A 15,798-nucleotide genomic window follows, 5' to 3' on the forward strand; every position below is an offset into this window, starting at 1 on the left:
CAGAAGCTGTTCCCCATCACAGCCATGAACTGCAGACCAGTTAATTCCCCTTTAAAATGAAGAAAACTTGTTTCAAAACCTTTTATTGCCTAAAAAGAAAAATCTCTGAGTGATCACTATAGATCTTCTAATCAATATTTTGGAGATTCTGCCAGTGACGACCATTACAACTTCCATCGAGACCCACGTCGAAGGGAGGGGAATGATAGTGTTGGGCATTATAGTTTTTCCGCAGCCGTAGAAGCACATGTTACCCACCGGTAATAGTGTCTTGTGATCGTTGTATCTATAGGTCATGGTATCTGTGACTGTGGAGAGTGCGTCTGTCAGAGCGGCTGGACCGGACAGTACTGCAACTGCACGTCAAGTATCGACTCCTGCATCTCAGAAACTGGAACCCTGTGCAGCGGCCGAGGAAGGTGTGAATGTGGCAGGTGCATCTGTAACAGCCCAGGCGTCTCCGGAGATACCTGTGAAAAGTGCCCGACTTGTGGGGACCCCTGCAGCTCGCAAAGGTAAAGTCTCACCCCTGTAAATTCCACTCGTACACTGTTCATATATCCAACCCTAAAAGAAGGATATTGGATGCGGTTCATAGAAATTAAGACATGGATGTATGTAACTAAGACACAGATGTATTAGGATGCAGAACGTTAGTACTGGGACCGTATATTTAACAGGGTAGTCCCGTCATCTAGGATTGGCGGGGGTCCGACCTCTGTGATGTCATGAGAATGCAGGGTGGCACTGGATTTTGTTCTGCACATATACTAACATTATAATGCTCAAAAACGGAACATTTAAACCACACTCCTAATACCGCCAAGGAATAACCTCAAAGCGGCCACTTTAGGGTGTGATTAGCCAAAGCACTGCCTCAATTGAATGACAACATTGTGGTTGTGCCAGTGGTGCTCCTGACCACCCAGCTGTGCGGCCGATGCCAGTTGCTAGGTTGAGGCTGTACTTATTCCCTTAATGGTGGGTGCGTGAGGAATAAACACTGAAGGAGGACACAGTACTATCTAAATGTCAGTAGGTGACCATAGGGAGTATATCCTAGAGGTTTAAAGGGCGAGTTATACTATGTTCCAGAATTGGATGTGTTAAATAAAAAATGTTCCTGTGCTGAGATAATCTTATAAATGTGCTCCTGCTATTTACTGTGTAATGGCTGTGTCCCACCATGCAGAGCTGCTCCAGTCCACAGTCGGCTCGTACCACAGCTCCTGTAGAGATATATCACCAATACGAAAAAGAATGTAGCCGCAAACAATAGAGGCTAAGATTCAGATAAAAGAGATCAATCTTTATTATAAGGTAGACCAAAACATGAGTGCACACACGGTGGCGACAAGCAGCAGAAAGAGTTATATATATATATAGGTCAAAATGTTTATAATAAAATGCATATATAACAAACATTTTAACAAAAATTTCATTTGGGACTTAATGCTACAATAAAGTGCTTAGTGCAATAAATACAAAGACAAAGTAGTCCAGAATTGTATCACTCTAATAAATGTACCGTATTCCTATGTAATGGGCACCACACACTGAATATATATCACATGCAGGTTTTAAACTAACAGCATGATTCGTAGAGTTTTTTATATGCCTATATGTTCAGGTCCTCTATGGTAAAATAAGTACATAGGCTGACAATAAGCACGGTGGCATCTCCTCCTGCTAGAATGGCGCCACAGGCATCCCGACACTCGTTTCGGCGTCTGCCTTCGAGTGAGGGGGAGCATTAATCACTTATGATGTCATAGCTCGGTTTCAGTACTTAATCTGGTGACCTTTTTCTGCATGGTCCATTTCCCTATCTGCTGGGCTACAGTCCTTTTTGTCTCTGTCCAAATGGTGATGGTTTCTTTTATCTTGGTTTTCCTTTCTTGGGTGATTTCTCCCCAAGCTTTTTCCATTTTTCCTTTTGGCTCCGTCCGATCACATGTTAGAATGGGCTGTATATGTTAACCCTTCACTTACCTCACTTGTTATATCAATACTATATATCTATACTTCCATATAGATTGATGTTTGGAGTTTCAGCTCCTCAGCTGTCCGGTAAGCCCCAGTTGTTTTTCCGGTTGCAAATCTGTGAGTTTTCCTCCCCAGCACCTTTTCCTTCTTCTCCACTTTTGTGGTCTGGGAGGTTTCACTTATTCTGTTAGGTTTTCGTTATCCTTATTTATCCTTATCCATCCTTTGTAAATTTGTTTTAGTTTCTCCCCCTGGGTTCTCATGTTTTCCTGCTCTTTTTCCTCAACTTTTGTTGGATTTGTGATGTGGCCTCCGCTCTGGTTCCCCAGGAGATACAGGGGATCCCTCGATGGCCTTTTAGGGAGTCAGGTCCAAAGAGGTGTATTTATGGTAGTTGTGCAGCCAGGGCCTTTTCTAGTCTGCACAGGGACCAGTTGGGTACCGGTTCGGCTCCTCTCTTCGGTAGTTCTTTCCCTCATCTGTTACCCATGTGAGTGTGAGAACACGATCATAGCATGTGATAAGTATACAGACGAAGCAGCAGAGACTTATTGGTGCTGCTTTCTGATGTAATACCCTTCCATTCTTAAGGTAACACATTTCCCTGCCTGTTTTATCACAGGAGTGAGTGTTTCTGTCACATCTTCAGCCCTCTGAGCTCATCATAAATCAAATCAGTTGACATAAGAGCTCCAGCGGCCACTGAGCTAATATGTCACTGACTAAATTTATGATGAGCTCAATGGACTGGTGATGTGTCAGAAACACTCACTCCTTTGATAAGACAGAGAAATGTGTTAATTCAGAAAGCAGCAGCTACGAGTCCTTGCTGTTTCATCTATATACTCACTTATCATAAGTGACTTATGTTTCCCCCTCACCTGGAGCTGTGGTATGTGCCGACCATGACCTGGAGCAGCTCTACATAGGCGGACACAGCCATTGCACAGTACATAGCAGGGGCACATTTATAAGTTTATTTCAACACAGGAACATTTTTTTAACACATCCAATTGTGAAAATGATTATAATAATTATTATTCCAAGATCTATTCATTAAAATGTACTTTGTTTGCGGGACATCCTGTTTAATGAGTTATTCCCAACATTGAAAGTTATCACCTATCCACAACATTGTTGATAAATTTCTGATCGATGGGGTCCAGCCACTGAGATCCCTATCGATCCAGAGAATGGGGATGGAAAATCCTTAATCCGAAATCAGCATTGGCTACACATGTATGCCTCGCCTCCACTCGTGGGTCTTCAGTGATAGTGTAGTACAACGCTGCGCTTCCTCCAACAGTCCCATAAAGAATGATTGGAGCATTGACGCCATATTCTGATGGAGCATTTCAAAGTCCTGTTCTAGGGATCGGTGAATTTTGCAGTGTTCGGACCCTATAAATCATTTGACCACAGAAATTTAAGAATTAAGACTTGATTCCCACTATCAATGGTCTATGTAGCACAATAGGTCACCAGCGATGGAGCATAGTAGAAAATAGATTATACACTTTGTAAAACCACAGGAATGAAACACATAGAAATATCATCACCACTATGTTATAGCCCCTCTTGAAGAACCTAAAGCAAAGTCCTGTCAGTATAACCACTCATGTATTCCCAGTACGGGCCAGTATACAAGATCTTTCCATGACCGAGCTGAGCTGAATACATCCCTGATGAATTTAGCGCCTCCAGGCAGTGACAAGGGCAAGGTCACAAGTCAGGACGTGACATCTGAGTCCTAAAAAATGACTATGCATGAGCTTCAGGTAGGATGACTAAAGCATAATTTATTCTACAGCACTGTCTGACTTATGTAGCCCCCAGGACTGTCTCAGAAACATATGGAAGGACGGAGAGAAATGTGAGACGGGGGGGATATTTTTCAGGACAATGAATATTATACATCGGTGGAATGTCCTCAGCAGAGAACTTATGACTTTTGTATGTTCACTTTTTCATTGTGCTTGGTGACAGGCGGAGATAAATGACCTTCTTGTTCCTTTATGCAGACCCTGCGTTGAATGCCATCTGCTTTCAGAAGAGCAGCAACCTGGGGTATGTGCAGAGACTTGTAACCTGATGGATGCCACCGTCAGCCGAGACGACGCATCCAGGAATCCAGAATGTAAGCCTATAATTGCTTATAATGAGCCCATAACAGTTCCCTGAAATATTTTATCTGGAAATCATCCCAGTTGGATGAAAACATATATATATTTTTTTTATAATTATTTTTTGTGACACATATTTACCTTGAAAGATATCATAGAAAGAACACAAACTGAATACATCCAACAAACTGCTGTTGATGGATCTCTGTCTAGTATCTATGGATTATTTATCTATCTATGGCTTATTCAATCTATAGCAGTACTTCTGTATACATCATCGGTTAAAATAAAGAAGACCCGCCTTTATGTAAGACACTTAGAACCCTACAAAAACAACAATTCTGGAGCAACTTTTCATAGTTGTGCCATTCCTTCATTATTCTCCCTGGAAATGTGGTGTTGAATGCTTAAATCCTTTTGTAATCTACCTACATTTCCAGGAGGAATAACAGAGAAACGGCGAAACCAGAGTTGTAAGAAAATGTATATTTCAGAATTTTTAATTTATGACTTATGCAAGGATTTACTAGACCAGACATGACTGGAGAGTGACAACATTCTCTGGTACTGATATAGAATCGCACAATGGATAAATGCACGTGATACATATATTTATATATTACCAAAATTAAGGGCCAAATATAGAAGTATCCAAATAAGAGACATGAATTAGGCAAGGTCAGATTAAATTCCAATGCTATACCGTGTCACCGACACCACTAGGCCTTGCAAATTAATATACTATACAGTTCCTAAATAAGATGCAACGTGTTTGTAAATTCTGCCAAACAGTGCTTAAAAAATACCAACATACACTAAAAAAGTGGCCGCTCGAGTTTTGTATTTTATTGTGATTTCCACGACAACAAAAAAAAACACACATAATATTACATGAATAAGTGTTGAAAATACACATGGATTTTAGATGCAGAATCGTGGCGGATTTTAGTCTCAAAATTTGCGTAAGATTCACGCCAAATACGCAACGTTCCGTACTTTGTTGCAGATTTCGTCCTCTACCGTTGCAAGAGGTGAAATCAATGCTGATTCGGTGCAAAGAATTGCCGAGCTTTAGATTCAAAACGTGTAACAAGCAATTTCCGCAACAAATCAAAATGCAGCTTGTGGATAAGATTGAGTTAAAAGTCCTTTACTTTGCTGGTACTCCAAAATGCTGTGGATTTAATATGCAGAAAATCCACTTGTAAATCCAGACGAAATACAGGATGTGTGAACCTTGCCTAAGGGTCTGCAACCTGTGCATTAGCCGCCACTGCTAACGAGGACGCCACCGGTGATCTGATGACACCCAAGACTTGTGATTACACATCTCAATATTATTATTGAGCAGTATTAATTGTATAACACTATTATTGAACTGCACAGTGTGAATGTATCTGCCATATATTTACTGGATAAAAACCATAATAGCATCTTTCACATTGCTTTTAACAGCATACTTGTCATGCTGCTGCAATGCAGGTAGGTGCAGGCTCCACTAGATGGCAGTAGACAGGAAGCAGGTCTGCACCTAAACAGAGCTGACCTTCAGTACAGCAGTGAGGCTACCACAGGTGGCAGCAGAATAGTGAAACAAGCCGGGTCAAATCCTAGACTGTAGCCCAGTACCAAAGGAATAAGCAAACTCGCGGTCAGAGACAAGCCAAAGGGTCCGTAATGGTCAGGAGCGGATAAGCCAAAAGACAAAGGAAAGAAACAGGTCAGGATAAAAGCCAAGTCAAAACCAGGGGGTCTGCACACTAAAGGGAAAAACTGAGTCAAGACGGGAACAGGGGAAAACAGAGACATGGATTCAGACAGCAAACGCAGCAGGACCAATCAGAGCAATCAGAGTCAGCTACAGCAGCACTAGGCAAAAAACTATAAGTGACACCACCTGCAGGAAGTAGCGGTGATAAATAGCCAACCTGAACCCAGAGGCTGAGAAAGGTTAACTCTTGACATGACCAGAGAGGGAAAAAGGGAAAACAGGACTCAAAACCCAGTCTGGATCATGACAATTGTAGCAACTCTGCTGGCATCATGACATGGCCTCTCATCTCTCACACTATCTTACCCACTGCTCCAGGCCATGATGTGGTTTCTGTTTCATTCCAGCTGCATATTCTGTGTCTCTGCTCTCTGCATGCTTCCTGGCTGTGTGTATAGGGGGCCGGCGCCTGAACTCTCTGGTTCTTATAGGAATCAGGTGCATCTGTCTAATCTGTTCCTGACCAATTGCCAGGAGGCCTCCAGTATTTAGTGCAGCTCCACTCAGTGTTCTGGGCCTGTGCAATGTGTTAGCTCAGTTAGTGTTTAGCTTCTGAGTTTGCCAGGCCTTGCTCTGTGTTACTCCCTCTCTGGAGGCTTTTCTCTGTGCTATTGCCTTGGTCTTGTTGTCCGCCCTCCAGGAGGCAGAATATCCTGGTCCCTGTGTCTTTGTCCTTGTTTCTTGTCTGAACTTAGTCTTATCTCAGTCTCCTTGTCTGTGGCTTCCTTCCCTGCTGTGTCTTTCCTCGTGTTCTCAGTCTGCTTACACTCCGCACTCTTGCGGCTCTGCCTGCTCTGTACCTTTGTAGCTTTACCTCTGCTCCGCACTCCTGCGGTTCTGCTCCTTTCTACTCTGTTTAGCCTCTGCAGCTGCCGTAATCTCTTGCTGCAGCTCCTCTCCGCATTCCTTGCGGTTCTGCTCTGCTCTGCTGCTGCAGTTATCCCTTGCTGCAGCTCCTCTCCACATTCCTTGTGGCTCTGTTCTGCTTAGCTTCTGTTGCTACACTATCTCTTGCTGCTCTACCATTCCTATCTGCAGCCTTGTGGTTCTCTTCCTGTGTGAACAAGTCCCAACCTGTTCCTTCATTCTTCTTTCCTTCTGGCTTGTTTCCGTACCTGCATCTCCTGTGTGAACAGGTCCCAACCTGTTCTTTCATACCTCATTCCTTTCTGCTTGTTTCCTTTCCTGCACATCCTGTGTGAACAGGTCCCTACCTGTTCCTTCATACACCACATCAACCAGTCCTGTGTTCTCTGCCGTGCCTTCCAATCCAGTGTTCCTGCCAGTCCTGCCGTTCCTGCCATGCCTTCCAGTCCTGTGTTCCTGCCGTCCTAGCCAGCCCTGTGTTTCCTGCCGTCCCTGCCAGTCCTGTGTTCCTGCCAGCCCTGTGTTCTCTGCCATGTCTCTGCCAGCCCTGTGTTCTCTGCCATGTCTCAGCCGTGCCAGCCTACTCGTCTGAGTCTCAGCCGTGCTCTTCTGCCAGTCCTGCCTGATGCCTGCACCTGTCCTAGTGTTCCTGTTCTCCAACTGGGATCAGCAGCCAGAGCCAGACATCACCCTGGAGTAGCACCTGGCAGCTGCCTGCTGCACAAGCCTGACCTCACCATCAGAGGCTCCAGTGAAAACCCAGGCAGCTGTCATAGTCACGCCCCTTCCAGGATAGTCTGGTTTGTGGCACAGTGGGGCCACAAACCCCCTGAGCTCACGCCCACCAGTCAGGGCGTGAGCGTGGCAGTTGCCTGGGTTTTCACTGGAGCCTCTGATGGTGAGGTCAGGCTTGTGCAGCAGGCAGCTGCCAGGTGCTACTCCAGGGTGATGTCTGGCTGTGGCTGCTGATCCCACTTGGAGAACAGGAACACTAGGACAGGTGTGGGCATCAGGCAGGACTGGCAGAAGAGCACGGCTGAAACTCAGACGATTAGGCTGGTACGGCTGAGATACAGGGCTGGTAGAGACATGGCAGAGAACACAGGGCTGGCAGAGACACGGCAGAGAACACAGGGCTGGCAGGAACACAGGACTGGCAGGGACGGCAGGAAACACAGGACTGGCTAGGATGGCAGGAACACAGGACTGGAAGGCACGGCAGGAACGGCAGGACTGGCAGGAACACTGGATTAGAAGGCACGGCAGAGAACACAGGACTGGTTGATGTGGTGTATGAAGGAACAGGTAGTGACCTGTTCACACAGGAGGTGCAGGAAAGGAAACAAGCAGAAAGGAATGAGGTATGAAGGAACAGGTTGGGACCTGTTCACACAGGAGATGCAGGTACGGAAACAAGCCAGAAGGAAAGAAGAATGAAGCAACAGGTTGGGACCTGTTCACACAGGAAGAGAAGCGCAAGGCTGCGGATAGGAATGGTAGAGCAGCAAGAGATAGTGTAGCAACAGAAGCTAAGCAGAGCGGAGCCACAAGGAATGTGGAGAGGAGCTGCAGCAAGGGATAACTGCAGCAGCAGAGCAGAGCAGAACCGCAAGGAATGCGGAGAGGAGCTGCAGCAAGAGATTACGGCAGCTGCAGAGGCTAAACAGAGTAGAAAGGAGCAGAACCGCAGGAGTGCGGAGCAGAGGTAAAGCCACAAAGGTACAGAGCAGGCAGAGCCGCAAGAGTGCGGAGTGTAAGCAGACTGAGAACACGAGGAAAGACACAGCAGGGAAGGAAGCCACAGACAAGGAGACCGAGATAAGACTAAGTTCAGACAAGAAACAAGGACAAAGACACAGGGACCAGGATATTCTGCCTCCTGGAGGGCGGACAACAAGACCAAGGCAATAGCACAGAGAAAAGCCTCCAGAGAGGGAGTAACACAGAGCAAGGCCTGGCAAACTCAGAAGCTAAACACAAACTGAGCTAACACATTGCACAGGCCCAGACCACTGGGTGGAGCTGCACTAAATACTGGAGGCCTCTTGGTAATTGGTCAGGAACAGATTAGACAGATGCACCTGATTCCTATAAGATCCAGAGAGTTCAGGCGCCGGCCCCCTATACACACAGCCAGGAAGCATGCAGAGAGCAGACACAGAATATGCAGCTGGCATGAAACAGAAACCACATCATGGCCTGGAGCAGTGTGTAAGATAGTGTGAGAGATGAGAGGCCATGCCGTGATGCCAGCAGAGTTGTTACAACAATACTGTTTTATTGAAAAGTCAGTTTGGAAGAACCTACGAGCTTGTAAAGTAGAGTAATTTTTGGACATGTAAATTAATGGATTTTCACATGGTAGAATATAGATGGAGGTGATAATTTTTGGGTGTTTTCATGTTCTCATCAAATTCGGGAGTCCATCAGCACCCAGCTGCCACCAAGCATAGAAAGATCTTACCCATAATTTTTTTTTTCTCCTAGCGAGTCACATTACACCGAGCCAACATTCCTTGTTTTCTTAACATAACTGATTCCAACTGTTGTGACAATGTACGCCAAGCCATGCATAGTAAGAGGCCGCCCCGGGGTATCTCAGTGCTTCCATAGAAACATTTCTATCTGTGCTCCAGTGTCTTCAGGTAACTGGAAAGTAATGGAGAACACGGTATCCTTTACACAAAAATGAGGCCATTATGTGCCCCGAGTCCTTTACGAGATCCATAGTCGAGGTCCTTTGAATGGCGGAGCCATTTTCGCACCGTTGAATACATTACATGGTCGATGGTGACTGACATATGCTGGATATACTTAGACAAGAATAATCTAAGCCTGGCTGAGACTTTATCCCTCCAAGCCAAGGAAAAGACAAGAAAATATTGAACGTTCTGTAGCAATTTCGTCTATGGACTTCTGTCTCAACCATTGGCGAGCCGGCTGTGACATGACAATCCATCAAGGCTGTTGTGTCGATGTCATGCATTTTATTTGTCCTGTCTCTTTCTCTTCTCTTCCCTTCAGATTTCTCAGAGGATAAATCTATTTTCTGCACCATGCAAGGTGAAAATGAATGTACTATTACATTTAGGATGGCGACGGATGAGGAAGGAAAGAAAGTCATTTATAACATTCGCCAAAATGGTAGGCATTTAATATTGTCTGTCAGGGATTTTAATGTAAGGAGGGAAAATGTGACAAATGATTTCTGCCTAACAAAATAGTTGGCAAACATAATACGAGCACTTACAGCATAGATCTTGTCTTTTTCGATGCTGACAAGAGGAACAGGAATGGGCTTTAGTGGGTCTGGTCATTAACAAGAATATGGAGATAGGAGAAAGGTCCAATAATATGCCAAAAACTATCTGTGCACAGGTCACCCCTGTCCATGCACTAACGATTTTCTTACGTAGGGCTCGTACGGATCTGTAATATGGCGATATGACCTTATCACACCAGATCTGAGTATTTTGGATGTGTAATATGGCGGTATGACCTTATCACACCAGAGCTGAGTATTACGGATCTGTAATATGGCGGTATGACCTTATCACACCAGATCTGAGTATTATGGATGTGTAATATGGCGGTATGACCTTATCACACCAGATCTGAGTATTACGGATCTGTAATATGGCGGTATGACCTTATCACACCAGATCTGAGTATTACGGATCTGTAATATGGCGGTATGACCTTATCACACCAGATCTGAGTATTAAGGATGTGTAATATGGCGGTATGACCTTATCACACCAGATCTGAGTATTAAGTGATGTGCAATATGGCGGTATGACCTTATCACACCAGATCTGAGTATTAAGGATCTGTAAAATGGCGGTATGACCTTATCACACCAGATCTGAGTATTACGGATCTGTAATATGGCGGTATGACCTTATCACACCAGATCTGAGTATTAAGGATGTGCAATATGGCGGTATAACCTTATCACACCAGATCTGAGTATTACGGATCTGTAATATGGGGGCATGACCTTATCACACCAGATCTGAGTATTACGGATCTGTAATATGGCGGTATGACCTTATCACACCAGATCTGAGTATTAAGTGATGTGCAATATGGCGGTATGACCTTATCACACCAGATCTGAGTATTACGGATCTGTAATATGGCGGTATGACCTTATCACACCAGATCTGAGTATTACGGATCTGTAATATGGCGATATGACCTTATCACACCAGATCTGAGTATTAAGGATCTGTAAAATGGCGGTATGACCTTATCACACCAGATCTGAGTATTACGGATCTGTAATATGGCGGCATGACCTTATCACACCAGATCTGAGTATTACGGATCTGTAATATGGCGGTATGACCTTATCACACCAGATCTGAGTATTAAGTGATGTGCAATATGGCGGTATGACCTTATCACACCAGATCTGAGTATTACGGATCTGTAATATGGCGGTATGACCTTATCACACCAGATCTGAGTATTACGGATCTGTAATATGGCGATATGACCTTATCACACCAGATCTGAGTATTAAGGATCTGTAAAATGGCGGTATGACCTTATCACACCAGATCTGAGTATTACGGATCTGTAATATGGCGGTATAACCTTATCACACCAGATCTGAGTATTACGGATCTGTAATATGGCGGCATGACCTTATCACACCAGATCTGAGTATTACGGATCTGTAATATGGCGGTATGACCTTATCACACCAGATCTGAGTATTATGGATGTGTAATATGGCGGTATGACCTTATCACACCAGATCTGAGTATTATGGATGTGTAATATGGCGGTATGACCTTATCACACCAGATCTGAGTATTATGGATGTGTAATATGGCGGTATGACCTTATCACACCAGATCTGAGTATTATGGATGTGTAATATGGCGGTATGACCTTATTACACCAGATCTGAGTATTACGGATCTGTAATATGGCGGTATGACCTTATCACACCAGATCTGAGTATTATGGATGTGTAATATGGCGGTATGACCTTATCACACCAGATCTGAGTATTATGGATGTGTAATATAGCGGTATGACCTTATCACACCAGATCTGAGCATTAAGGATGTGTAATATGGTGGTATGACCTTATCATGCCAGATCTGAGTATCACTGTGTGCATTATTTCTGTACGGAGACATCACTGTGTGCATTAGTTCTGTACGATGACATCACTGTGTGCATTACTCTGTGCTGTACCTTTACAGGGTGCATTAGGGAGACCAAAATAACAAAAAGCTTTTAATTTTCTAAACTTCCAGCTCTAGGTGCTCATGGTGCAGTAATACTCAATTCCAGGTTTTGGTATGGCAATGTAATGTATCAGCCTACAAAGTAGCCATCATCTCTTTATATAAACGCCAGTTGGGACTTCCAGACGCTGTCCCCGAATCTCATAAGGCACTGCCTGAAGGCCACAAACTGCGCCTGTGCAAGTGACATACACATCTCCGCTATTCCCAAGCAGGCGCAGTAACAGGGCATCGTTACTACGCATGCGCAGGAATAGCGGTGACGTGTATGTCACTTGCACAGGTTCAAAAATACAAAAATGCAGAGGGATGATATAGAACAGATATGTTGGGAAGCACAAACGGTGTGAGACACGTCCGCTGCTCCGGTCAGCACCACTAAGCATACACACATGTTAATTAGCATCGGGCCTATTTCGAGTACTCACTATAAAGCGTAGTGCATTGTCAGTTTTAAGACTAACCAACATCCATGATACAGGCATTACATGTCCTTTAAATCTATTTTAGCCATTGAATAATGTATGTAGTTGTCATCATTCTCAGTAGCCCACCCTTGGTGTCAGCACTAGATATCCCACATCAGTCCGCCTGTCCGTACCTTACACCCACAGGGCGACTGCCATTCGTATGATCAGATGATACGATGATTCCCCCTGTTGATCGCCGTCCATCCATTAATACATGGCACCTATCTGCGGCAGCATTTGTCTCGGGAGGCGCCTTGAAATGTATTTGTGTAAATCTCCGTCTTTTTCCATGGTATTGTTTGACACCGAATCCCAGGAGAAATCATCGGTCTGTTCGTCTGTCAGCATTCCCCAGCTGTCTTCTAAAGCAAAGGTGTCATATGGCGCATTGATCAATTCCTGCAGCTCCAAAACGAGACCCTTTGAGCTTAGGGAATGTTGTGTGGCCGTTTCGCGCTCTCCGTAGAAGGATGCCAGCCATCAAACACATCTTTTTCTCAACATTGCATTAAAATTCACTTTTTACGTCCTACTTCTTATTGGAGTCTGTCTATGATGTGATTCCTCTAAATTGCAAGTTGGATCCGAGATGCATCTACATGTCCTCTCCTTTAAGGGAACCCATCAGCACATTTTTACATAGAGAAGTAGCGATATCGGTGTGTAGACTCTAGTCCTAAAATATAAACGATAGCTTCTTTATAAAGATCCGATGTGCCAGTCATGAGAAATCTGGCATAGAAGTAATATGCAAATGAGACTGGAAATGCACTGGGAACTGTTTCATCCTAGTGCATTGACACGCCCCCAGTGCACTTGCAGCCTGATTTGCAGATGGCTTCCACACTACATTTCTCATGACTGGCACATCGGATCTCTACAAGAAAGGTATCATTTTTATCGGGGGACAAGCAGCTATTCAGCCATAACACTACTTAAATATATCATAAATTGCTGACTAGTTCCCTTTAAAGTGCATTTCTTGTTTTGTCATTGGGTAACAATCAGCACCTTTGTTTAACTTTACAACTATCTTAGAAAATGTAATTAAAAAAATCCTTTTGCAGTGATTGTTGCCTTTTAGTGGCTAACTGAAAAGATGCTCACTAACAACGCTCGTGTTTTATCATTTTTATTTCTATCTCCTGGCTAATATATATTTCCTAGAACTACGGTAATTTAAACAGTAATTGAATGAAATTTGGTCGAATTGTGCAGCCGGGATGATATTTGTGACTTTTTTTAGTCTATAAATGTGTTCATATTTTTTTTGTTTGGACCTTTAACGTATCACAAATAAATGTAAGAAATGATCTTGTGAATTGTGTCCTGAGCTCCATGCACAAAAGGAAGTCGTCATCAAATAACCATTTCTCTATTGATGTAGCTAGTGACTAGTGACATCTAGTGGTCATTTTATGAATTACCCTACAACAACCAGCTCAGATCAGTCCAAGTGTGAAAGTACCATTGGTACATCCTTTGCTGCCACACAGGGGCCCAAGAGCTAATGGGGCCCTTTTCCTGCTCCAAAGCAGGTAACGTTGTGCATTAAGATGAGCTATTGAACTGCAAAGTGCCCATATACTGTTGTTACACAGGGGCCCTCTTCTGTATGTGTCCAATTCTGGATCAGTTCATGACCAAATATCCTATTAGGACGTATAGTTGCCATAGATCGGACTCCTATAGCCAAAACTGATACACTCCAGGTGAAGGAAGAACCAGCAAGGAGAGAGGCAAATACACACATAAACTGTATTTTTGCTTGTTTCCACCCACTAGCTCGGAAAGAACTGAAAAATAGATATGCAGCCTGTAGAAGGGAAACTGGTGACAATTGCACAATACAAATCATATATTGGCCATAAACAGTGTTATTTCTCGTGTAGATAACGAGTTTTATAATGACGGGACATTTTGATCATTTTAATTTTTTATCTTTTTTTTTTTTTTAGATTGTCCGTCCCCACCAAACATCCCCATGATCCTTGTGGGCGTCTCAATTGCTATTGCACTGATCGGTATCGTTTTGCTGTGTATATGGAAACTGTTGGTGTCGTATCATGATCGTAAAGAAGTTGCTAAATTTGAAGCAGAAAGGGCAAAAGCCAGTTGGCCGGTATGTAGATATTATATATTATGTACTGGGCAGGAATATAGCAGAATACTAAATACAATTTAATGCCTACAAAGTCCCGACAAACTTTGATGTGGTCATAAATCAGCACAAAGGTTCTTAGAAAAAGACAGATTTAAAGAGTTACCGACTCACTCACTGATGGATCCTTAGGTAACTCATTCTGCAGCCAGCAATAGACGATGCCACACAGAGACTATAGAAGGTAACAGTGTGATTTTTTTATTGAAACCCATTGGCAAGAAAATATTTTTAGCCCCAAATTAATTCATTTAAAAGGGTTGTCCTGATTCAGAGTTATTCCTGGCATTGTGATTCAAGCAGCAGACTGGTAAACTATGTAATTGCGTTCCATTAATTTTGTCCTCCTGATCTGCGCCCAGAGGTAACGAGGCTAGGCAAGGGATCGATTGCGTCCAAAGCACTGCCTTGTCAATGGGACGCCAGGTCAGACATTCCTCCCATCTAGAGTGGCGTGCCTTTTGGATTCTGGAGTAGGATTCGGCTACTAAGAATCAACCTCAGCTCTCACTGACAGCCACTTTGAACATTTTGGATTAACAGGACGACCCCTTTAACTGAAAAAAAAAAGTTCCCAAAAGTGTCCATATCGCTTAAAGCTAGTATTTATACATCATGCATAGTTTCTTTAATCCAGACCTAGAATTATACCAGACACCAAAATGTAGACCCCAAACCAAACCTTCTAATGTAGACTTCCCAGACCAAGCCCCAAAATCGAGACCCTAGGCGAAACCCTATCTTTCAGACTCCAAACAAAACCCTATAATACAGAGCACAGGCTAGACTCCAGAATCTAAAATTTAGAACTCAGACCCAAATTTAAATAAAATGATCAGATGTAAGACCGGTCCCCAAAATTCTGACCTTTTAAATTATTCACATTTGACATTGGTTTCTTCTTCTGACGATTTGATGATTATACACATGACATCCTGAGGCGGGAGCAGAATGGGACGAATACCTAATATTAGTGGTATCATTCAGTAGTGTAGTTGCTAACTGTGTCAGGACTCCTCCTGGGTGGAAAGCAGCCAAAGCCCAGCCAATAAAATGGGGGTTTCAGGAGAATTCATGGGAGGGATAGGTCGTTCCCTGGAGGGGAGAAGCAGAGTTGGAGCTAAAGTTTCACCAGAAATATTGGAACATTGAA

At 43.7% G+C, this 15,798-nt stretch overlaps 1 protein-coding gene across 5 annotated transcripts in view; it reads left to right on the top strand.

Annotated features, from left to right (window-relative positions):
• The window catches only part of ITGB6 (integrin subunit beta 6), a 120,452-nt gene that overhangs the window by 101,260 nt on the left and 3,394 nt on the right, over nucleotides 1–15,798 (top strand). For all 5 annotated transcript variants that reach the window (XM_077272857.1, XM_077272855.1, XM_077272859.1 and 2 more), the window contains 4 exons: nucleotides 293–515; nucleotides 4,008–4,123; nucleotides 9,772–9,891; nucleotides 14,443–14,606. In XM_077272857.1, coding sequence (XP_077128972.1) covers nucleotides 293–515; nucleotides 4,008–4,123; nucleotides 9,772–9,891; nucleotides 14,443–14,606 — 623 coding nt within the window. The remainder of the gene's footprint in view (nucleotides 1–292; nucleotides 516–4,007; nucleotides 4,124–9,771; nucleotides 9,892–14,442; nucleotides 14,607–15,798) is intronic.

Source organism: Ranitomeya variabilis, chromosome 7, assembly GCF_051348905.1.
Source record: "Ranitomeya variabilis isolate aRanVar5 chromosome 7, aRanVar5.hap1, whole genome shotgun sequence".
NCBI classification, from domain to species: domain Eukaryota; kingdom Metazoa; phylum Chordata; class Amphibia; order Anura; family Dendrobatidae; genus Ranitomeya; species Ranitomeya variabilis.